Source organism: Setaria italica, chromosome VIII (assembly GCF_000263155.2).
Source record: "Setaria italica strain Yugu1 chromosome VIII, Setaria_italica_v2.0, whole genome shotgun sequence".
Classification (NCBI taxonomy): Eukaryota; Viridiplantae; Streptophyta; class Magnoliopsida; order Poales; family Poaceae; genus Setaria; species Setaria italica.
The window spans coordinates 14221440-14246185 of NC_028457.1; the positions used below are offsets into that span (position 1 = coordinate 14221440).

General features: G+C 48.1%; 1 protein-coding gene across 1 annotated transcript; it reads left to right on the forward strand.

Annotated features, from left to right (window-relative positions):
- Positions 1-11781: 11781 nt before the first annotated feature.
- Positions 11782-13273, forward strand: LOC101784137. The gene is made up of 2 exons (XM_004979105.2): positions 11782-12485; positions 12719-13273. Exons 1-2 carry the CDS (start codon positions 11858-11860, stop codon positions 12796-12798), a joined length of 708 nt encoding a protein of 235 aa, XP_004979162.1. The 5' UTR covers positions 11782-11857; the 3' UTR covers positions 12799-13273.
- The last annotated feature ends 11473 nt before the right edge of the window (positions 13274-24746 follow it).

Below are 24746 nucleotides of genomic sequence, written 5' to 3' on the forward strand. Positions count from 1 at the left end.
GGTCCGATATACCGAGGGGCCAGCTTCCCTTGCACTTGGAACCTTCGGGTACCTCGAATCGGAGAGACCTTAAGGTACACGAAGTCCCCCTCACTGAAAATCAACTCTCGTCTCCTCTTATCTGAGTAGCTCTTCTGTCTAGACTGTGCTGCTTTCAACTTCTCTCGTATTTCAGCTACTCGCTCTTCTGCTTCCTTAAATTTGGCGCATGAAATGACGGGTTAAAGGAGTATTAGGGGCTTTAAAACGAGGTTTAGGACTGAACCGCGAGAGCAGGGGCCTATCTGTAATTATTTTTGGAACGGTGGGAGGACCTGTTCGCGAATTAGGGAAACTGGTGGGTTGAATCGCGAGGAGAGGGATTTACCCCTTCTTCTTCCTGGAGACAACAGGAGGTTGAGAGAAGAAATGGCTGTCGGCGTTCTGGTGGTGGGAGTGGAGGAAGGCAAGGTGCTCGTGGTGAGGGTGTGGAGGTGAAGGCTCGGCTCCCCCTCTTTTATAGGCGGTGCACGGGCGGGCGAGGGCCGAGGTAATGATGGCGGCTGGACTTTTGGCCGGTGGCGTGCCGGAGTGGTGGAGCTCGTGGATGGCGTGGCGGCGTGGTCGACGAGGCCACAGGGGCGGCGACCGGTGACCGGCGACACGACGCGACGCACCGAGCCAAGCGCTAAACGCCAAGGCGCAAGCGGGCGTGGCACGGGCGTGCCGCGTGGGTGGGGGGCGCCTGGCGCCTGGCGCAAGTGGCCGGTGGCAGGGGAAAAATAAAGGAGAGAGAGAAGGGAGGGGAAGGGAGAGGAGGAAGAAAGAGAAGGAAAAAGGAGAAGGGAAAGAAAGGGGAGGAAAAAGAAAGAAGGAAGAGAAAGAGGAGGAAAGGGAGGGGAAAAAGATGGCGGAAAATGCGGGATTCGACTGCGCGCGGTGATGGACTTGACGGGCACGCGGCGAAAATTACGGGGAGCGGAAAAAGGGGAATTGACGAGCCGGGGCCAGGACGGCGGGTCCGACGGAAGGGAAAGGTTTTGACGGAGCTCGGCGGTTGGAAAAATTTTGGAAAGTATTTTTAACGGGTGATTTAACTGGGTGTATTTTACGGGCGTTACACATATGCAGGTCCTCCAGGCACAGGCGGGGCGGGCGAGTGGGCGCGGCCGCGCGGGCAAACGATGGGGGAGAGCGGCCACGCAGGCAAGCGGCACGGGCAAGCGGTGGCGTGGGCATGGTGGCGCGGGCAAGCGGGGCCGAAGCGAGCGGCCGGAGCAGGCGCATCGGCACGGGCGAGTGGGGCCGAAGCAGGCGCACCAACACAGGGAGTGGGCGGCCGGCGGTGCGGGCAGGCGTGGCCAGCGCGGACGAAGGGGACTTGAGTGGGTGGCCGACGCAGACGAAGGGGCCGGAGTGGGTGGCGCGGTCGGAGCAGCACTTATTTTTTGTTTTATCAAAATTTTTTAGTCCTGGTTGGTAACACCAACTAGGGCCTTTAGTCCTGGGTGGATGACCCGGGACTAAAGGACCCCCTCTTTTATCTCGAACAATTACTCCCGGATGGCTTTTCAAGAGATTTCACCCCTACGAACTGGGACTAAGGTCCGTTTTCTACCAGTGTCATGCCACCTCCCCTGCCCCTCCCTGTCAGCCACCTCCTCCCCGCTGACCACCTTCCCGTCCCTCCTGCCAACCTCTGCCACCTCCTCCTAGCCGCCTCCTCTCGGCACCTCCGCCACCTCCTCCTGCCACCTCCGCTAGTGCTTGGCCCGTCCCCCGCCGGACCCGCACCATCCCCTCCACCGCTGTGCTTGCTCGATCTGCTAAGGAAAGGAAGAGAGGAGAGAAGGAGAGGAAGATAGGAGAGGAGGAAGGAGGAGATAAGGCCGGCACTGCCTGTGCTCCGTTGTGCTACTGCTGTGGCAGAAAAGGTCCTTGCGGTGGCAGGAGAGAGGGAGATAGCTAAAAAATCAAAGTCCTCGAGGTAGGTGCAGGAGAAGGCTCTAGTACCGGTGGGTAAGCCCATCCGGTACTAGAGGTGACTTAGATTTTTTTAGCTATCTCTCCTGCCACTCTAAAATTTAGAGCCGGTACTAGAGGGATTTTCGGGGGCTTCCAAATTTAGAACTGGTACTAGAGGGCCTCCGGGGACTTCCAAATTTAGAACCGGTACTAATGCTAATATTAGTACCAGGTCCAAAAATAACTGGTACTAAGGGATGAAAGTTCATTTTTCTAGTAGTGTAGCAAAGGAGGAGGTACGTGAACCCGCGGGGGCCACCAAAACCCGGTAAGAACATCGCAACAATGTGGGTTACTCTATAAAAGATAATTTATAGGAGTGCCCTATTTTTTTTCTAGGGGCGGGTGAAAGTACCACCCGCACCTACAAAAGGCTATAGCAACCGACCCACCCCTGGAGAAACATTTGCAGGGGCAGGTCACGGGACAACCCGCCCCTAAAAATAAAGGCCATTTCCAGGGGTGAGTGATGGGTGACCCACCCCTAGAAATCAACATTTTTAGGGACGGGTCACCCCATCACTAGCCCTAAAAATGGGAACCATTTCTAGGGGCAAGTGATGGCATCACCTACTCCCGCTAATGATTTCCAAGGGCGGGTGATGACATGGCCTGCCCCTAGAAATGATCTCGTGAAAATAAATTCATAACTTTTTCATACGACTTTAGATGAAGACAAACTTTATATCAAAATTGTATAGCTTGACGAGGCCTAAAACTTGTATTGAATTTTTTTTTATTTGAGATTGTTTATTACTCCAAAATGTCATTCTAAGTTCTCTAGCTTTGAAATCTAAATTTTTTGAAGTTTCAAATGACTTCAGCTATACATAAGCTCTACATCAAACTTGTAGAACTCGACGACATCTAAAATTTTGAAGTTAAGTTTTCAATTTAAGATTATTTAATAATTCAAAATATCATTATAAGTTCTCTAGTTTTAAAATCTAAAATTTTTGAATTTTCTAATGTCTTCTATAGAGAAGATCTACCTCAAAATTATAACACTCAATAAGGTCTAAATGGATATGAGTATATATAAATAAATGAGTATAGTATATGTTAATGTATAAGTATGTGTGTGAGTACATGTGAATGAGTTTGGTAGATGCATTTTTTGAATACAAATTTTTTCATGTCATCTTGGATGAATACAAACTTTATATCAAAATTGCAGAGCTCGATGAAACATAAAACCTTGTAGTCGACAACTTTTTCATTTGAAATCGTTTAATAGTTCAAAAGGTCATTCTAACCTCTCTAATTTTGAAATCTTGAATTTTCAAATGACCTCAGATGCAAACAAGATCTCTATATCAAAGTGGTAGTGCTTAATGAGATCTAAAATTTTGTAGTTTACAAATTTTTCATTTGAGATTCTTTAGTAGACACAAACATACAAGTTATTCATTTGATGTTAAGAACGAGAAGGATTAAGTTTAAAACTTGAATTTTTTTTAATACAAACTTTTGCATACGATTCGGATGAATACAAACTTGTAGTTGACAACATTTTTATTTAAAATCTTTTAGTGGTCCAAAAATATGTTATAAGTTCACAAAGAAACACATATCCAACCACGTCATCAATCCACAACTTCTAAACCAAGCATTCCTATTGGCTCACACCTTCCCTCTCAACCTTATCTCCTCCCAATCCCACTGCCACCACCGTCCGCTCTACCTCTCTCTCGTGTTGCAACCGAGGCACAGCGGTGGCAGCCCAACCTCCCAAGGACGGTCTCCGGCGGCGCGCGGGGCCTCCCAGGGGCGGCCTCCGGCAACGGCCCGGCCTCCCAAGGGCGGCCTCCAACGGCACGTGGGGTGGCCTCCAGCGGCGGGGGCCTCCCCAACCTCCATGGCCGGAGGCAGGGCCGAGGGTGGCCTCCATGGCCGGAGGCGGCGCACGGGGCCCACGGCATGGCGGGGGTGCGATGGTCGGCAGGGGCGTGGGGCCCATGACACGACGGGGCGGCCTCCAGCGAACGACACGGCGGCGCTCTACGCGGGCGCATGGGGCTGCTGGCAATTTTTTTATTTTTTTAATCGGTTACCAGGGGCGGGTGATGGGATGGCTCGCCCCTGCAAATAGCATTTGTAGGGGCCCCATTTGCAGGGGCGGGCTACCCCATCACCCGTCCCCGAAAATGGTTTGTAGGGGCGTGCATGTTACCTGCTCCTACAAACAGCTGTTTATAACTGCAAAAGTTAGGAGCAAGTAGCTTCCTAATCTGAAAATGTTGTTCAACCGTCCCTGAAAATCATTTTTTATAGTGTTAATTGTAGATAAGTGCATGATAGAATACTCAAATGTAGAATACAGTAGTAGTCAGGTCAGGATAACGAGAAATCGAGGAGCTGAGAACGACAGCATCAGCAGCAGCAGGCAGCTGCAAAGCAGCGCCCCGACTGAAGCGTCTACTACTACAAGTTTGTACTTGCGTGCCAACTTGTCGTCCTCTCCGGTCGTGCACGTAAGCAGTGCGTGCCGACGTGTGCTCGCAAACCTCGCCGGCTGCCGAATAGGATGCAGATAGAGACGAATGCCGTGGTGCGATCGGCATCCATCAAGATGCTGACGCCTGGGCATCCATGGATCGATCACCCCCGGCGCCCGTCGAGAATCAGATTCCGTGGGGCCCGGCCCAGTCAGCAGCCACCGCTGATTCCTTCCCGGCAGATTCGCATCGCACTCCGGTGGAGATGCTGATGCCGACGATGCCCCGGCCACGATTTGTTATAGAATATTCTGAATGAACTGAGCCACAACTAACCTTCAATTCCCGTCATTGTCGTTGTTTCGCGCCGACGTAGAGCTGATTATTCTGCACGGGCATCGTTAGCGCTTAAGGAACCGAGAAGCTACAGCGTATTACTCCTAGAGGTCACGCGCGCTCACACCTGCTCGTTTTTTCTATTACGGCAACCGATCCTTCGTTCGACGCCTACTAAGTATATTACCTCTGGTGTTTAAGAATCTGGCGGCTGCAGGCATGCATGCTTGGCGATTGCTGTGCCGTACTTATTTTATTTGTAATGGGATGATGATGAAAGAACTTAGTTGTGTGCGGTTGTAAAGTCAGAAACTATTCTTTTTATCTAAAAAAGTTGCAATGTATAAGAATTCTTTTGACAAAATATAGTATATGCTCAGATCCTCGTACACACATTACCTTACCAAAGCATGCAAGCTGAACCAAAGATGTACTCCGTGAATTGTAACTCTTGTGAAAGGAAAATTTGTTAAGGGGAGGATTTTTGGGGACATTTATCAACGCCACATTCAAATATGGGTAACAAAAGAATGAAGTTATATGTGGGGGAGAAAGTGAGTACAGGACTAGTCAGGTATTCGGTTTTTTTTTTCAAAAACCTTTGAAAAGTTCATAGCATTATTTGCTCGAAGAAAATTCATGCATATAATTCTGCATTTGAGATGCGAGTTTATGTTTTTTTATTATTAATGCTACATCATAGCATTAACTTTTCATCAGATATTTCCAACACATTCCTTTTTCACAGTATACGATGAAATATCTTCTTTACATGGCGTGTAACACCACGCTTTCCTACCTGTACAGGTCTCTTTTATATGTTTCTTTTGTTAAAGAAACTACTAGAGCAGGATAGGCAGTAAATCAACACTTTCAGGCATTTTGTCTAACTAGAAGCTTGGAGAACCGACTAATAATAATGAAAAGGTACAATCCACGATACTATAAAGCCTGCCAACGTTTACTATATGTTCCACCTCCTTTATCAAACGGCCTTGCTATGTCCTTTCTAAATTGGGCTGGAGATGGTCTTTGAGTTTTTATTAAATATTTTATTTTGAACAGTACTTTTCCCTTGGTTAATCAAAAACAGTCGTGTCAGTGCATTCGGCGCCCAAGAAAGCCGCACTTTAGGAGCAACAGATAATGAGTACCACCTCTAAAACCTCCCACCGGTAGAAAACTCGGTATTAGTCCCGGTTGGTAGGGTGCAAATCTCCCGAAAATCCATCCGGGATAAATCAATTAGGATAAAAGGGGTTTCTTTTGTCCGGATCACTCAACTGGGACAAAAGACCCCTTTTTATCTTGGGCAGTCGCAAGGCACAAGTCGCATGATTTTTCACGCGAAATATGCACGTGCACGCTGCGTGGGATTCGAACCCATGACCTCCAGCCTCTCGCGTAGCTTTCTTGTCATCCCACCTACACAGCACATCTAACTATATAGGAGATGCAATCCTTTTGTATTAACTCGTGGGGGACCCTTTTATCCCGGTTGGAAATACCAACCGGGATAAAAGAGCCCCTTTTATCCCGGTTCCGGGATAAAAGGTTTCGAGGGATTTAGCCCTCCTTCAACCACCCGTTGGGATCCTTTTATCCCGGTTTGAAACACCAACCGGGATAAAAGACCCCTCTTTTATTCCGGTTTGTACACCAACCGGGATAAAATGCCTCTCGGGATTTTTTTTTCCACTAGCCTTCGCAACCGGGATAAAAGGTCCCGGTTGGTGAGCCCCCCGCCAGTGACCGAACTTTAGTCCCGGTTGGTGAACCTTTTGTCCCGGACCAACTTTAAACCAGGATAAAATGGGGCGCAAGAAAGGTGAGTTCTCTACTAGTGTAAAAAAGGAGGCTACTGTCTAAGCACCTGAGTTGGTTTCTGGTCTGGTCAATACTGCTGCTCTTTTGAGCAACCTGCATCAGACATAGATGAAGGCAACTTCACCATACAGATGAGCCAAATCTGCCTAGTGAATGTGGTGCAATACGTTATTGGAAAAGCCGAGAAGCTGTAGAGAACTAGAGATGATATATTATATTATAGTGAAACAATTTTCCTTCAGATGACATGCTGCATGTATTGCACTGTACTTTATATTTTAGTGGGATACATCATACATGCCTGTTAGCAGTATCAGCTACCAGGCCCATCAGAAAAGAAGTCTGGGTAGCTGCCAACTTGATCACCTACAGTATCCAACACAAGGGAGACGGCATCATGTCTAGACGTCTAGTTGGAGTGTTCTAACACTGCTTCACGTTGTTTCCTTCATAATTAAGGGATCGATATTCGATAGTGGCCAGAAGTAGAAGGGATGGGTTGGCAAGCAGTGGAAGTTTCTACTATATTGTAGTTGTCTTAACTATGGTACAATTTCCAGCCGATCAAATAGGATCGTAGATGGCACTATCGAGGTGCTACTGATGGTGCCCCGCGAGGCATCATCCCCAGCTCAGAATCAGATCGTGTGGAACCGATCGATCCGATCTAGTCAGCAAAGCTTCTAGCCACCTCCTAATTTCTTCGCATGGATTCGCATCGCAAGTAGATGCTGTCGCTGATGCTCTCCATTGATGCTGATGTTCAGCGCCCACCTGGATCATGTCCTCGCCGGTTTTAGCCATGGTTTTTCTATCTGTTCATCAAGTCATTCATCAGATTCCTACCATTAACCTTTAAAATATGAAAACTCTAGTTTGTGGATATTACGTGGGCATGCATAACATATGTGATATGAGAGTTAAAAAAAAATGGATTTTGATGTATTATCATCTGATATAATTATTGTGTTTCTCTGAAAGTATACTCATTCGTTGAGCTAATTGTGTTACTATGATTCTAAACAAACAGAACAAATTTAGGAATATTCACTTTGAAGTAATTGCCATCTCTGCCAATTGATTTTTCCTGGTCATTGTCCAATTTAGGACACCTTGATCTAGTCAATATATTCATAATTTGTTTGATCGAGATAGCCTTCGGTGGAAAAAATCTTCATTTTATTTAATGAGATTGAAATTAATTAAGTACAAGGATGTCCTTATTACCATGTTTATATAGCAAGGCTAAAAATGAAAGCTCGATTGTGATGAAATGCATAGTGAGTACAGATTTTCTTTTTAACATTTTCCAGTGTTATTACCTTTGAGACAATAGGTAAGAACACATATATCACCACTCTTGTTCTTTCTTGTGCAATATCATCTTCAAAGTTACCTTGAAGGTGCTTCAAACAATACAATCAGCACTGAAGAATCGTTAGTGATTGAGCAGATACATTATGAATTGTCCGTTGGTAATTTGAAAAGGTTTTTAGTTTTTACCACGGTCATGCATGCGTTAGTTCACTGTCAAATGATTTTACTGGTTGCATTTAGGAACAAAGGATCAATATGTAACACTAGAATAAATATTGGGTGCCCGTTTAGATGGAAAATGAAGTAATTATAAAGAATTGATGAAGGTAGGTATATGGGAATTTTCCATGTGGTGTCATTATATTTGGACAAGGGAATGAAACTCTAGATGATTTCTCACATCAGATGCAAATTCTAGATCTCATTATTTTCATATATGTCCATATAAGTGACCATTTCTATAAGGTCCCGTTTGGATCCTTGGAATTGAATTCCATTCTAATAATTATTATTTAAACACAAATTAATTAAGTTAATATAATTGTATGTGGAATATATTTGTATATTATTGTTGGTGATATGGGAGAAATACTTATGTGCTGCACTTCTGCTATAGGGAAGCGAGTCCAAGAGCGCGCTATAAGAATTGAATTCCATTCTAATAACCATAATCTATAGAATCAATTTCCATCTCCCACCCCATGAATTTAAGATAGAGTTATATCTAAACTTTGAAAAGTTGTGGAATACCACATTCTAAGATAAATTAGCCTACTCCATTAAGTAGATTCCAATTCCTTCAAAATGAAGGGATCCAAACGGGGCCTAATGGATGTTCCGTTGCCAACAATTATTTTCTATTTCAGTTTGGTATAATAGAAGGCCCGAGAGGGAATTAAGAACTCTAATTCCCATATTTCAGTTTGGATTTTAAAAATGATATTAAATTTTACGAGATCTTGAATTAATATCTGGGTCCCATATGTCAGCTAGCCCTCTTAGAACCCAGGGAACAAATAAACAACAACTGGTCGCCCATGTTCATATTCTTCTACAAGTAGACCAACCGTTATGGAACATTTGTGTAGTCTCAATATTATGAAAATAATACTAACCGCTAATCATCACCTAACTTACGCCCCTCACGTTCATATTCTTCCACAAGTGGACCTGTTGTTATGGAACACTATCAATTATCAAATTCCTGGTAGGCCCAACTGCCAGCAAATGATTAACCACGCCTACAGCTACTCCAACGCCCATGCTCCCAAGCTATCTTCAATATATATTAATTAATATGTGTAACATATTGCAACTTGGTTTGCAAGTTGCAGCAGAAAAGATCTTTGTGCAGTTCATTTGAACTTAAAGCCAAAGGCACACGCGGATATTCCGTTTGGATCCAAATCAAATCCATGTGGTGGCCATGTTAAATTTGTCCTTTTTACCAATCTAGAAATCTCTTGGATCTACCTCTATGCACTCTCAATAAAGAAAACTGAAGATTTGTTTACACATATGCTTTTCTTCTGTAATAAGTACGTACTGCTTCTGTAACCGCCATGACAAAAAATAAGAAGTAGCACTAAACTAAGACAATGATCTGATTGCATTATTTACTGGAAATTTCATCTAAATAATCTAGAAGCTAGCAGGCAATGATCGGCTATAAAGAATCAGTAACATTTATCGGATGAACGACGGAAGCTCTGCCGAATACATGCATTAACTAGTAGTTTCAAAATTGATCAAAAGCCGGGATTAGAGTTATTGCCATCTTAGTTTAACGTTATTTTTGTACTAGGTTTGCACCTGGTTTGCTGCTCTTTAGATGGACAAACCTGAGCTAGTTAAACACCATCATCACTATCAAAGGTAGTGCATTATGCATCAGTGCCCCAGAAAGCAGTCGTACACTAATGAGCTAGCATTACTACCAAAAAGGGGTGTGTTCTCCAAGCACCTGAGTTGGATTCCCAGCTGTGCATCTGCTGCCCTCTTCTGAGCAACTTGCCTTCTGCTCCATTCTCCCCTGCCTGCAACTTTACAGCACAGTGTGCCAAATCTGCCGACTGAAAGGGGAGCAAATACGTTACTGGAGAAAAGCTGCAGATGAAGCGTACTAGTTTAGTCGTTAATCGCCGCTGGCAGACCACATAATGAGATGAACTACTAATGATGCTGTTTGCACTGCTGTGTCGATGTACTATTTTAACTAGTGCAGGATCAAGTCTGTCAGTTGCTGAACCGGTCTGAAAGGGAGAATGCAATCTAGGGCAGCTGCCAGCGCAACATGCAAGGCACGAGATCATGACCGTGTCTGGAGTCTCTAGAGTATTCTAATGCTAAGCGACATTGTTAACTTCATAATTAAGGGATTGACAGTGACCGGACGGAACGGAGAAGTCACTGGGTTGGCCAGCAGTGCGTGTGGATTCGTTCGGCTGGCCGAGAGCAGCCGTGGAAAGGCAGATTCTTTCTCTGCAATAATTTAGAAAGTTTCAGACATGGTAGCTAACTTCTCCAGCTAGGGAAGCATATATTCTAAGGGGAATATGGTGTGAAATGCTCGAGAAAAGGTTGTATTAGTATGTACGTGGAAATGCTAGGGCTCCACTCGAACATATATAGAGGAATTTTCCAAATCATGCATCAGTTCAAACTTCTCGTTTCTTGTGAAATTCTTGAAAATTAAGTTCCGCGGTAGAAATCCATGTTCTGCGTGCAACACATTTTCACGAGTGATAATGTTCCGCAACACATTTATCAAAATTGTTAGGAAAGACAAGAAAAATATGCTTAGAGAAACTATAAGCCACTCGAGAAAAAATGCTAATAACAACTAATATTGTCACTCACTCATTAAATAATTGTTGGAAAACATTGGAACTTTTGTTGTGGTTGCTGCAACCCTGCAACAGCATACTTAGGGGGTGTTTGGATCCCCGGCTAAACTTTAGCCCCTGTCACATCGAATGTTTGGATACTAATTAGGAGTATTAAACATAGGCTAATTACAAAACTAATTTCACAACCCCTAGGCTAAATCACGAGACGAATCCATTAAGCCTAATTAGTCCATGATTTGACAATATGGTGCTACAGTAAACATTCGCTAATGATAGATTAATTAGGCTTAATAGATTCGTCTTGCGATTTAGCCTAGGGGTTCTGCAATTAGTTTTGTAATTAGCTCATGTTTAGCCCTCCTAATTAGCATCCGAATATTCGATGTGACATGGACTAGACTTTAGCTCCAGGATCAAACACCCCCTTAGAAGGTTTCCGAGACAGCGTGCTTGTCCAGGTAGGGAAGGCCCGAATGATATATTCTAAAGAAATAAGGTGTGGAACATATGTACAAGAGTTTTCCCAATCATGCATAATTCTCGTGAAATTCTTGAAAGTTCAAGTGATGTCAAATTTCAACTCTGAAATACAAGGCTCCCTGGGAACTGAACTGGTTAATTCGTGTGGTTTTAAATTCTGGCATTACAAAGGAGGCTTGAACCTTGAACTATCTTTGAGATGCATGTGTTTAACACCCTAATTGCCAAGTGTTAAATTGCGGTCAAAACAAATTCCAATTTGCACGCAACACGTGTTGCCGCCGGAGTGAAACGGCCCGCGGTGACTAGAGAAAAAAGAAACACAGCGTTGGAGATGCCCAAGATTTTACAGCTGGCGCGGGTGACTCGGCTCCACCGCCGCCGCCACGTCACGGGCACATGCATCCCCCATGGCACACCCCGTTCATACCGGTGGGCCCCCACCCGCACCCGCCGGCGGGTCCCTCCTCTCCCTCTCACACCAGCACGCCTCGTATTTATACCCCCTCTTCTCTCTCCCACGAAGCTTGCGGAGCAGACCAAGAGAGAAAGAGAGACGCGGAGCAACCGCGTTAGAGAGAGAGAGAGAGAGCAGCCGCCGGCGCGATGATGTGGAGCTCGGACTCCGACCGCGACGAGCCCGTGGCGCAGCAGCAGGAGCAGCCGTCCACGCCCCCGCCGCCGCCGCCTCCCCGCCGGCGTCGCCACCAGCGCGCCGCCGCCCGGCGCCGGGCCAACCGCCGCGCCATGAGCACCGGCGTGGTGGCAGCAGAGGAAGAGGAGCAGGAGCTTCCCACTGAGGTGGAGGCGGAGGACGTGTGGCGTGGGCTGCAGCGGCAGCGGGAGCTGCGGGAGGCGTCGTCGTGGCCGCGGCGGGCGTCGCGGCCCGTGGTGGTGGCCGCCGGCGAGGAGGAGGGCGGCGGGTCCCCCGGCGCGGCGGCGCTCGGCAGGGAAGGCAGCGGTGGCGTGGGGAGGGCGCGGAGCCTGACCGACGACGACCTGGAGGAGCTGAAGGGGTGCGTGGATCTGGGCTTCGGCTTCAGCTACCACGAGATCCCCGAGCTCTGCGGCACGCTGCCCGCGCTCGAGCTCTGCTACTCCATGAGCCAGCGCTTCCTCGACGAGCACCAGCCCCAGCCCGGCAAGCACGAGGAGGCGCCGGCAGCGACGCCGGCGCTCGCTCCGGCCTCGCCGGCGCAGCCCGTCGCCACCAACTGGAAGATCTCCAGCCCCGGTAAAGCTCCAACCTTGTCAATTAGTTGCTGGTTGCTGATTTGTATTCTTGATTTCTGTTAAAAGCAGATCTGTTCAAGATCGTAGAAATTTAGCAAGAACCATTTTTTAGTTCATCTGAATCCTTAAGAAATCAGTTCAGAACTCCTAGATTGCAAAAATAATGATGAATTGATTGATGATTTGATTTCGGATGCATATGGAACTCATGTGTTCTTGGATGCGTTGATGCAGGGGACAGCCCGGACGAGGTGAAGGCGAGGCTCAAGTACTGGGCGCAGGCGGTGGCGTGCACCGTCAGGCTCTGCAGCTGATCAATGGCGCAAAAAACATCAAATCTTGCCAACAAACTAAACACGGGAGAGGATGACGAACAATTGAAGAAGAGGGAATCCGTTCCACTGCTGAACGCATGCCATCAGCTGAAATGAAATTACAGGAATCGCGGCACCGGGATGATCGATACCATCAAGAAACACAAAGAGGATCATATGCTACCGATCAAGTTGCCCGCAGATTCATCGAAGCACCACCATCAAATTGATAATTCATCAGAAGCACGCAATGTCAAATTAAAATCTTGCCGACATGGCTCACAAATTTTGCCGAATTACGCTGGGGGAAGGAGGGTCAGGACCCCATTTCCCAGCCACAGCCCGATGCTCTGTACTCGCATGAATCCTTGATTCTCGCCATAATTTTTGCCCATGTAAAACAACACCACCTGTAAAATAGTATATTCATCAACCTCAATTCAGCATGAAAAATAATCGCATTACTTTAAGATGAGCTGCCGTCTTTGATTTTGTCTCTGTTCTTCGACATGATACACTACTCTGCTAGCTAACACGCCTTCATCAGGAGGCTAAGAGCAATGAACTAACACTACTCTGCTAGCTAACACGCCTTCATCAGGAGGCTAAGAGCAATGAACTATACCAGTGGGCCCATTCAATCAGGTCCATCGGCCCAATTCACAGCCCAAGAGCAAGCCACGAGAGGACTCTGTTCTATACAAGCAGCTGCTCGCGGAGAGGAGAGAACAGAAAAAGAAAATTCAGAATTGAATCGGGTTTCCCCCTTCGCATTCGTCCTCAGCGGCGACCGATCTCACGTCCTGACGATCCCTCGTCGGCGGCCACGGGAGCATCTTCGGGTGAGAGCATCTTCGTCCTCCTCACGCTCCGGTTCCAGTGGCCACGGGGCATGACATTCATTCAATGGTACATAGAATGTTTGCTAACGTGGAGGAAAGAGAAAGAGGCTAAATTTTAGGATTACAAGACGATTACTTCACCATTGTACGAGTTGTAATTGCATGTAACTTATAATATTTCTTTTTTTAATACACAAATTAAGGAAATATAATTACTATGAGACAATAAGAAAACAACAATCTCTGGTACACATTATATGTTAAGTCATCTCAATATTACATGTTAATGTATGAAATCGTCTACTGGACAACATTAACGTATTTACCCTAATATAACAGGCCGGATCAGCCGGAAGGTATCAGAAGAACATGCCCGTAACTTTGTTCCTAATCATCGTAAGCCAGCTGCTCGATACTCGATACAAGTGGTTCCTTCTTTTCGCGAAAAGAAAACTTTGTTTAGTCAAGTGTGAATCCGAGATCTGCAGGCCGCAGCTGCGCTGCGCTGTGCCTGTGCAATTGCCTGACTGACTGGTGGTCTGCATTGTTCAGAAAAAAAGATATGTGACCAGAATCAGATTCAGATAGACCGCCGCACTGAGATAACTGCTCCTGCATGTGCACATTTGACATTGAAGCCTCATTTTCCATGCTTAACAAAATCAAGCTGTTCTTGAGGAAAAGAGTTGGAACTGCCTGGCCAGTATGAAAATATTCGAAAAGATTTGAAGTTTGAATATCCGATTTGACAAAGGTTGCTAACCAACCAACTAACAAACAAACCCTGGTAAGTGGTAACTAGTGATTCTAGAATCGTTTCTTCAACTTGAAAACACACTGTTAGTCATGGCTGCCTCCTCCATAGGGCAGAGGAGCACGACATTACTGACAAGGTCGTGATGTTAGGTTACGACTAATGAGCCATCCAAGGTTGAATATACGCCCCCACAGGTGTCGCTAGTGATGTCAGTTTTTGCCGTGTTTGTGTTTTCGTGGAAGCTTGACACCAATTGTCAGGTAGCTCCAAAAGCACGGAAAAGTATGGAGTCCCGGGCCCCCGCTGATATCAGAAGTAGTATACGTGGATGGGAGATCAAATTGATCGACAGCGAGATCGTTGACGATCGCGTGTGAGGTCGACGATGATTTCATTAGCGCGGGCGGCATGGAACTCGGGGAATAGGGACGTTTTTTTTTAAACGTAAAGTCGGTTGAGATTGCCGAATTTGTATTAATTAATAGAGAAGGAGCTGTGACAAGACCTAGGCCAAAGAAAATGGAAAAGAACGCTGTACAATAAGCTGAAGCTAAATAATTGAGTCACTCCTCAAAATTGGTGATCACCCCCAGATGTTTGGCACCAGCCATGACCCAGCAGCGCGCTTCCTCCTTGATTTTTCCGACCAGACCATGTTGAAGAAATGAACGCTGAAATACTCTTGTGCGCTTTTTCTACAGCTCCCAGCAAACCAGGATTATGAGAGACCACCACCCCTTTAGTGGCGCTCCTGGCATGGAGCCAACAGCAGACCACCAATCACCTATGGACGGGAATGCTGTCCAGTCACCTCATGTAGGGACATGTGCTGCGACCCAGTTGAAGATTTTGTTCCAAACCGTCAAGCTGTAGCGGCATTGGGTGAAAAGATGGTGGGCATTCTCATTGTGGGTGTGGCGGAGCATGTAATTTTTTTGGTTCGGCCATCCTCTCTTAATTAATCGATCCACCGTTCAAAGTCGATTATGGAATGCTAGCCAGGAGAAGGACTTGCATTTGGGTGGCGCCTAAGTGTGCCATATCAGATGATCCATGGGCAAGATTGTTGAACCAATAAATTGGGCCTCATAAGCTGATGCCGTCGTGTATTCATCGTGCTTAGTGAGCTTCCAGACTATCGAATCCTGCAAATCAGGAACGAGTTGCATGCCCCATATTCTCTCCCAGAGTTGGGTAAACTCCAAAAGTTGTGTGGACGAATTAATTCGCACGACGTCAATGTCGTAGATCCACAAGTCGTTGGCCAGAGCGTTCTGGATGGTTCACCTCTTCTTTTTGAAAGCTTGTAGATAGATGGCGTGAGATTCTTCGGTGCGACACCCTGTAACTAGGCGGATTCCTAGAATTTCGCCGTCTCACCATTGCCCATTGTGATAGTGGTGGCAGCTGCGAACAGGCAGCGATCTTTGTCGGTGCATTGTAAAAACTTTGCCTTAATTAGGTGTACTTAAACCTAAACAAGTTGTTAGTCACTAAGCAAAAGAGGTGAAATGTCCATTTTGACCCTAAGAAGCTCTTTTTGGAGTTAAATATAAAACTTGAGATTTTATATACAAACTTGAAAGTTTGCCCAAATAAGAGTTGTAAAACTTTTAATTTTAAACAACTTCTGTTAAAGAAACTTTGGCTAATTCAGAGTGGGAGAAGGTCAAAAACAAGAATCAAAACAGGAGTATAATAAAACACTACAAACAACCGAAGTCCTGGAATTCCAGTTTTTCTTCGACTTTGCAACCTGTTATCTCACAATTTCATATCTAACCTCAAGTTAGACCTTTAATAAAGTTGTAGTCCCTTGAGTGTGTTCCAACTTTGTTACACTGACCCAGGTCCAAATCATAACCGAACCTATTTAAACACTGGGTCAAAGATAGGTAAAACAGTCAACTCAGCCCTCTGGGCATTCCAGCTCTAAGTCTGGAAGCCATCCAGAGTGCACCTCTTGGCGAGTGTGTTCCTCCAAATTTTTGAACTAAACTCAAGAAAAGCCCTTAATATAAGTTGAATTCCTAAGACCGAAGAGTAACTCCTTCAATAGCACCTTGGTCTAATTCAACTCAGAAGCTTCCCAAAATTCGAGTCAAAAACAGCCAAACTCCTGGAATTTCACCAAATAGGCTGAAATGCCTAAGTCCGAGAACTCTAGTTTTTGGCAAATTTTGGCTCGGGTTATCTTCAAATCCTTTCAAAATCTGAACAAACACCTTTAGTAAAGTTTGAACTCTGAGCATAGGACTACAAGTTTGCTTAAGGGTTATTCGAATGTTTAGTTTAAAAATCTCAAGTGGAGGGCCCCCAAAGCCGGTCTGGTTTGCTGCCCGGCGCTGCCTCGACGCCAACGCGCCCGGGGCATGTTTGCCCGCGCATCGCCCGCCGCGTGGCCGGCATCCACCGGCAGCTCGCCGGCACCCTATCCCTGGTGGGAAAGCGATAGGACAGGAGCCCCGATGCCCAACCAGCGCCGCGACAAGACCCGACGAAGCTTCCCGCTACCCTATCGCCGGCCGAGCACATCCCTTGACCCTACCGTGCATCCACGCCCGCCAACTGGAGTTTTGCTCGCTCGCCGAAAAAGCTGCCACGCCGCCGTCGTCCCACGCCTTCGCTCGCTCACCCAACCAGAGCCTTGGCGCTCCGCCTCGCTCGCCCGACAGACCGGATGCACACGCCACGCATCGCTCGTGGCCAACCATGGCGAGATTGCGCCTGTCGTTGTCAAGATTAGCGTATCAAGAATTAGACTAGTAAATTTCTTTTATGCGCGTAAGGCTTCAGATGGTGGCGTAGAAGACACGGGGTTTAGACTAGTTCAGGCAAAGGAACGCCCTACATCCAGTATCGAATCCTGCTCGTGTTGCCCACGCGGAATTCTATAGTAGGGGTTACAGGAGTGCGAGAGAGGGAGCTGATCCCAGGTCTCTTGGGTGTGCACTGATGCTCTAGGTGGGTGTTAGTGTGTTCCATTCGCTAGGGAACGTTTGTTGTGCTTTGAGTTGTCTCAGGAGCCTCTCCCCTGTCTCAGGCCCCCGATTCTCCTTTTATAGCGCAAGGAGGCCACCGGGGTTACAGACGAGACTGGGTCTGAGGAGAAGTAAAAGAGATAAACATAGCTAGGTAAAAAATATGACACGAGGGGAGGGAACAAGTCCCCAGATCACCGGCGTCCTCGCCGGCCTTCGACCTCTGCCGGCACGTTTGCCGGAGGAGGGCGGCCGCCGTCGCGTCCCATCGACAGTCTCCTCGGCGGCCATAGCGGCCGGGTGTGATGATGGTGTTTCGTCGTGACACCTGTGTCCGTTGGTGGAGGCGGCGGATCCCGCCATCCTGCTGACGGCTCGCGGAGGGCGGACATCGCGTCTCTGCCGCCGGACGCGCGGGGCGCGAGAACGGGTGCGGCTTTCCCCTGCTCCGGGCGGCGCAGGCCATGAGTGCCCTGTAGAGAATCGGAGAAGGTCGCAGCACTGTAGCTTGTACTGTGCGGCCGCGCATGGGTACTTGCGACAGGTTGCGTCAGGGGAACGGATATCCTTCCGCCTGTCAGTACTGCGGCACATTTATGGCGAGATCGATAGGGGGACCCACGAGATCCGCGCCCGAGGTGGACACTTGTCTGGTGGGCCCGGGTTAGCCCGACCCCCTGTGCCTGGAGTCGGGCGGGGTGGAAACCTGCGGCGGGGGGTCGGGCGCCCCCGACCCCAGACCCGCGGTCGGGCGAGGCGGAGCTTGGTCTTCCGGGGGTCGGGAGCACCCGACCCCGGGACACGAGGTCGGGCGAGGCGGAGCGCGGCTCTCGCCTCCCATGTTGGGCCGACGGCAGTCTTTTTTCCCTTAGGTGGGCTTAGGCCTTTATGTCTTGTTGTTTCCATGGGCTTCGAGAGGTCGTTAATATTTTCCCCCAACAGCGCCCGAAGCTCCACTTCCTAGGGCCAATGGCACCTCCAGCCAATGGCTACCTCGCTCGCGCACCCGCTCTCCTCAGCCTTATCCTCCTACACCCGGAGCCCCGCCTCGACCCTCTACTCCACCTCTGCCCCATAAAAGGGCCAAGCCCGCCATCACCGCCACCCTTCGCCACCTCTCGCACACCGCGCCCCGGTTTTCCTCTGTGCCACCGCTAGGCTCCCATGGAGCTCCCACCTCCACGCCACCCCGAGCTCCGATGACCTCTCCGCCCGCTTTGCCACCCCTCCGCGCACGTCCCCAAGCCACTCGTTGCCCTCCCGATGCCGCCGGTGTGCCGGAACGCCACCCGCACCACCACCCGCCAAGCACAGTCGCCGCCGCCGTGTTCCGACCCTCGCCGGCCATCTCCGTCACCCCAACTCCACCAAGTCAAGCTCAGGTGAGCCCCTGCGCCTCTCCAGCAACTTGTTGCTCGATCCCCACCGGCGAACCGCCGGGGATTTCACCGCCGCCGTCGTGCGCACCCCGGGGATGACATTGCACCTTCCCCAATCTTTCCAAGGGCCTAGGCACAAAAACTTAGGGACCCCTATGCGAATAAACCGTAGACTTAGGGGGTAGAGTGCAAGTTTGCAACGGTTTTTAGTTTAAAATTGGCAGAAAAAGGTTTAAAATTTGTAAATTCCTAGTAAATCGTAGAAAAATCAGAAAAATACCAAATCACTTTTGTTGGAATCCTTGTTCTGTCTAGTTTCTTACAAAAATAAGTTTGCTCATGTTACTATTAAATTTATATCCTATAGTTTTATTTCTTTCTTAGGCCTTTTAAATCATAGTAAATAGAAGAAAAGTGAGAAAAAGGTAAATCTAACTCTGTGGTGTATGTTTCAGTGAATAGAAGCTCAGAAAAATATTTAGGGCCCTGGAGTAGAACTTAAAGTTCTTGTTTTAGCCTTATATTTGAAATCTAGGGTTAAATATTACTTTTTGCATAAGTTCTAAACCAGAGCTGAGAAAAATATGAAACTACTTGGAGTAGCTCAGTTTTGAGAGGTAGTTTACAGGAAAAATATGGGTTGTGGTTAGAATCAGAAAGAAACTGTCCTTCCTTGTAAAGCATGTTTAAATAGGAGATAAATAGGAGAAATAGTTGTTCTTCTCCAAAAATCATGAAAAATTCACCAAAGCTTCTGTAACACACCTTCAACATACTGGTAAAATTTCACTCTCAGATTCGCTATAGGTTTGGAGATAGAAATAGTTAAGTGCATGCTACCTTTAATAATGATATGCGTTTAATTCTTTATGTGGTAATCCAATGGCTCCCAAAATTTTATAGTAACTTATTAATGGCTTAAGTGAGGTGCTGTAATTTTCTCAGTGCCTCTGGTTGCTGTTTGTTTGTGGAACCATTTTTGGCTAAGTAATCGACTTAAAGGAATAAGAAGAAATATAAATCCTAATAAGCTAAATAAGTACTTTTGGAAGAGATACAAAAAACATTCAGAAATGAATAACTCTCCAAATGCACTTAAACCACCCCAGGCACGACCTCCCACTCTCTTTGTGCAACTCTAAGTTGCGAGAACCTAAATGTGTACACAATCACCATCAAAGTCAACCTCTACTTCAAACCGACCACCTTGCTTTATGAAGTTAAAGAAAGTTCAAACCTTGTTTAGGTGAATGTGGCCTATATGAAACTTTCTTTCTACCAATAAGCTGTGCCTTTGCATCATTGGTGTACACGCATAGATGAAACTAAACTCTTGCATGTGCATGTTGTGTAGAAGCTAATCTCGCCGACGGAACCGACGAGCTCCACCCTACGTCGGAGGAAGAACCTACTGCGGAACTTCATCACTTGAAAGTCGAGCCCGAGCTAGATCAAGACCCCGAGGAACCGCTAACTTTTCCTGAAGGCAAGCCCCGGTGCATGTTTCCCTATTTTAAATTATGTAATATGTTGATGCTTATGATTGTGCATTTACGTTGTAGGAGTTGATTGAAACCGTAGATGCATGAACTTTGTACCTTGCTTTGATCACTAGTTGCTAAGGTCGAGTAGTTGCTGTGCTAAATAGGACTCGGTAGAAGTCGAGTGATTGTCTATCACTCGCGAGTTATAGGAGTTATTTGTTTACTTACGCTACAACTATAAGGATGATGGACGGGACCGGGAATGGTTCCGATGTGGTGGTTTGCCCCGTCTGTCTAGCAATGAACTTGCTAAGGTCGAAACGTGTCAGCATTCATGATCAAGTGTTTGAAAGTACTAATCTCATACCTAGTATGGGATAGGGAAGCCTAGTATGGGATAGGGAAGCCTAGTACCTGATTGAACTAGGGCGTGACATACCCTCCGGCTGTCCTTGGAACGTCGTTCCCATGGTGCATCATGTGGGTGCAAGTGCGGTCATAGTACGGCAGAGGCCGGAATTATGGAGCATTGCATGCCAAACAAAGTTGGCTCTGACACGTGCCTAAGGGATCGATGGGGACGGCTGACAAATGAAGCGACCCTTAGTGGTGCGTGGATGTCGTGAGATTAGGTTCACCATGCATGGTTAATAAATTCGAATCGGTTCGTCTGCCTCTCACAGTTTGGGACTACTTGATCGCTATTCTGCACTGAGTAAAGATGGAACATGAGGATATTAATCTTGATGCTTGTTCTTTAATTGTTTGAAAAACTATGCTTGCTTAGTATAAGCTGCTAATCTAAACTGGTTAATAAACGTAGAACTTGAGCTAAAATATTGAAAGTAAGGACCGACCATAGACGCTTTTGGCAAAACAAACCCAAAGCCAAAAAGCCTTGCATATCTAGGAGTTGGTGACAGTAGTTAACCCCTGTCGGGTCAGTCTTGCTGAGTATTAGTTGCTCAGCCTTGCTGTGGCTTAACTTTTCAAGTAATGTCGATAGTATATTTGCTGGCACCACTTAGCCTACCCAGATCCCTCCGGGCTGGACAGTTGAGTGGGATCCCTCCTCGAACGGAGAAGGCAGGGATCACTGATGTAATGATTGGCTTCATCATGATATCGTGTATCGACGTTTAGCTTCCGCTTGTTTTACTTCGTCTTTGTTGGAACCTTGCAAAATTGTTTGAATTTTGAAAATTTTGATGTAATAAATTGTTGAACTATGTTATTGTGATGGGAATGTTGTAATCTCTGTGCCACTCACCTTCGTGTGAGCAATGCTTCTCGATCCTGTGTAAGTGGTTTATCGGATGAAATCCGACGGACGACCGAGTTGACTTGCTTAAAGTGCATGATCACGTGTCAGGCGACTTAAGTACATTTTAGCTAGGTTAAGTTGGGCGGTTCTGTCACATGCATGGGATTGGCATGCCGATCCATGGCTTGTATCTTTCCTTCCATTCTTGCCGTAGCCAGCAAAGTCTCAGGGCGCGTGCAAATTTCTTCAGGTTCAAGATGCCAAGACCACCCAATCTGGTCGGTCTGCAGGCCTTAGACCACGCAACCTTGCATTTCCCTCCCGCAATTTGATCTGTACCTATCCATAGGAATCTTTTCCTTTGTTTGTCCACCTCCTCAAGGATCTCAGCCAGAGCGTTGAGGGTAGAAAGGTAATAAATCGGTTGTGATGATAGAACTGCCTTGACCAAGATTCTCCTCCCGGCTGGTGTGAAGAATTTCCCAAGCCAGTTGGCCAATCTGCTGCTTGCCTTGCCAGATAATGGCTAGAAGTCGAGTTTTTTCAATCTTCCAAGTGAAAGTGGTAAGCCCAGGTATTTGATTGGGAATGAGGTTCTAGCAGCCGGGAAGGAGGTGAGAAGTTTCATCCAGATTGATTCAAGCGCAGCGAATCAGCGATATAGAACTCTTCTGCACATTTGTGTTTAGACCTGTTACACTCCCAAATTTATCCAGCAGGTCTTTGATGTTTGTGACGTCCCGTGCCGTGGCGTTAAGAAAAATTACAGCATCATTGGTGTATAACGACAGACGGAGTCGTGCGCACTTGGCCCAAAGCTTTATCAGGTCTTTTTTCTCTATCGCAGTATAAAGGAGCTCACGCAGCGGGTCAATTGCGAGGACGAACAACAGAGGGGACAGGGAGTCCCCTTGACGCAACCCTCAACCATGTCGAATCTCATCGTCGGGAGCACCGTTCATTAGAACTCTAGAAGTAGGTGTGCTTAATAATGTAGTGACCTAGCTTCGCCATCTTGGGGGGAAGCCACGGCAGTGTAAGGGGTTGAGGAGGTAATCTCATCGCACTGAATCGAACGCTTTGGAGATGTCAAGCTTGAGAAAGAGCATTGGGGTTCGCAGCATGTGAAACCAACGAGCTAGATTTCGGACATACATGAAATTGTCATGTATAGCTCTCTTCTTAATGAAGGCGCTCTGACTGTTGAAGACTAGTGTGTTCATGTACGGTTGTAGACGTAAGTGTCATTGTCAAGATTTGCGGATCAAGACTTAGACTAGTAAATTTGTTTTATGCGCGTAAGGCTTCAGATGGTGGCGTAGGAGACACGGGTTTAGACTGGTTCGGGCAAGGGAAGCCCTACATCCAGTATCGAGGATGCTCGTATTGCCCACGCGGGGTTCTGTAGTAGGGGTTACAGATCGACGAGAGAGGGACTGGTCCCAAGTCTCTTTCGTGCTTGTGCTCTCAGGGAGAGTAGTAATGTGCTGTGGCTTGTGGGAGAAGAAGCCGATCCCCTTCTCTAGCCCCCGATGCCCCCTTTTATATCGGAAGGGGGCTGCCGGGGTTACAGCTTGAGACCGGGTGATGAGGGCAGTAAGAGTTTAAACATACTACGGTAAAAATACAGCAAGAAGGGAGAAACCTAAGTTCCTAGGCGCCCGGCGCCTTCGCCGGCCCCTGACGAGCGCCGGCGTGCATGCTGGAGGAGGAGGGCGGCCGTGTGCCAACTGTCGTCACGCCCTACAGATAGCCTCTTCGGTGTCCGTAGGCGTCGGGTTATGATGAAGGTGTTTCGTCGTCACTCCGGTGTCCGTTGGGAGGGACGGCGGATGCCATCGTCCTGATGATGGCTTGTGGAGAGAGGGTGTCACATCTCTGCTGCCGGGCGCGCGGGGCTCGAGGGTGCGTGAGGCCCGAGGACGGGCGAGTCTTCCCTCTGCTCCGGTCGGCGCATGCCATGAGTACCCTACGGCGAATGGAAGGAAGCCGCCAGCACTATAGCTTGTACAGTGTGGTCGTGCATGGGTACTTGCAGCGGGTTGCGTGAGGAGCGCGGTCATCCTTCTCCCTGTCAGGCCTGCGGTGCATTTATGATGAGGTCAACAAGGGGGACCCACGGGATCGTTACCTTGACCACCCGGTCCGCACCCGAGGGGGATATCCGTCCTGGGGGCCCCAGTGAGTCCGACCCCTGTGCTCGGGGTCGGACGAGGCGGAACCTTGTGGTGAGGGGTCGGGCGCCCCCGACCCCGGGGTCGCGGTCGGACGAGGCGGAGCCTCGTGGCGGGAGGTCGGATGCTCCCGACCCTAAGACCGTGGTCGGGCGAGGCGGAGTCTTACTCATGTTGGGCTTGATGGTGATTTCGTTATCCCGGATGGGCCTGGGCCTTCATGTTTGTTCCTTTAAGCGGTATTTAGGAGATCGTTAATATTTCCCCCCAACAGTAGCCCCCGAGCCTGTGGTGGAGCAGGAGTGCTCCTCCGAAGGCTTCTTTCGCCATCTCGCCGGAGATCTTCTGCTCATCCTGCAAGCCGGCGCCGTGTTTTATGGCGATAGGGGCGTCGGTTTGATTGGGGGTAGGACACGTTGTTATCCCGGCTTGGCCGGGGAGCCTGCGAATCGCGACCACACACGTGGTCGTTGGTTGCGACGCTAGCCCCCGAGCCCCCGCGCGTTGCAGGAGACCGATCAGGAGGCTAGGTCGGCTTTTGATCGTTATCCCTCAAGCGTCCGTTCGCTGGGACGGAGGGGTTGAGCCGTGCCACGCTATCCTCGTTGGACGAACCGTGGTGCTCGTTGAGCTGCGAACGGGTAGGTTCGAGTGGAGTCCCGGTCCCCGTTCGGGGGGGTCCGGCTCGGGCCAAGCTGGTGGCATACTCCAGTTTCCATCTGGCCAGTTCATATAGTTCCCGGGTCCGTTCGGTCAGATCCGGGGGCTCGTTGCCTTTCCTCGTGGAAAAACCATGAACTTTGATGCCGGTCAGGACTCGAACGTGAGGTTGGGACGCCCTTGGCTTTCGCTCGCCTCGGTGTTGGCCGCTAGCGGACCCGTCCCTTCTCACCCCTCGCTCGGGGGATGTCCTGAGGCAGCTGTCGAACCCGTGGCGGGCCAGCCTTCGAACCTCTGGATCGTAATGGGCCATAGGGGCGTTTTCAGCCCCGTATCCCTTTCTTACCTTTCGGTGGGCCTTGGGCCGGAACGGAGCAGTCGTTTCGTTTGGGCCGAACGTGGGGGAT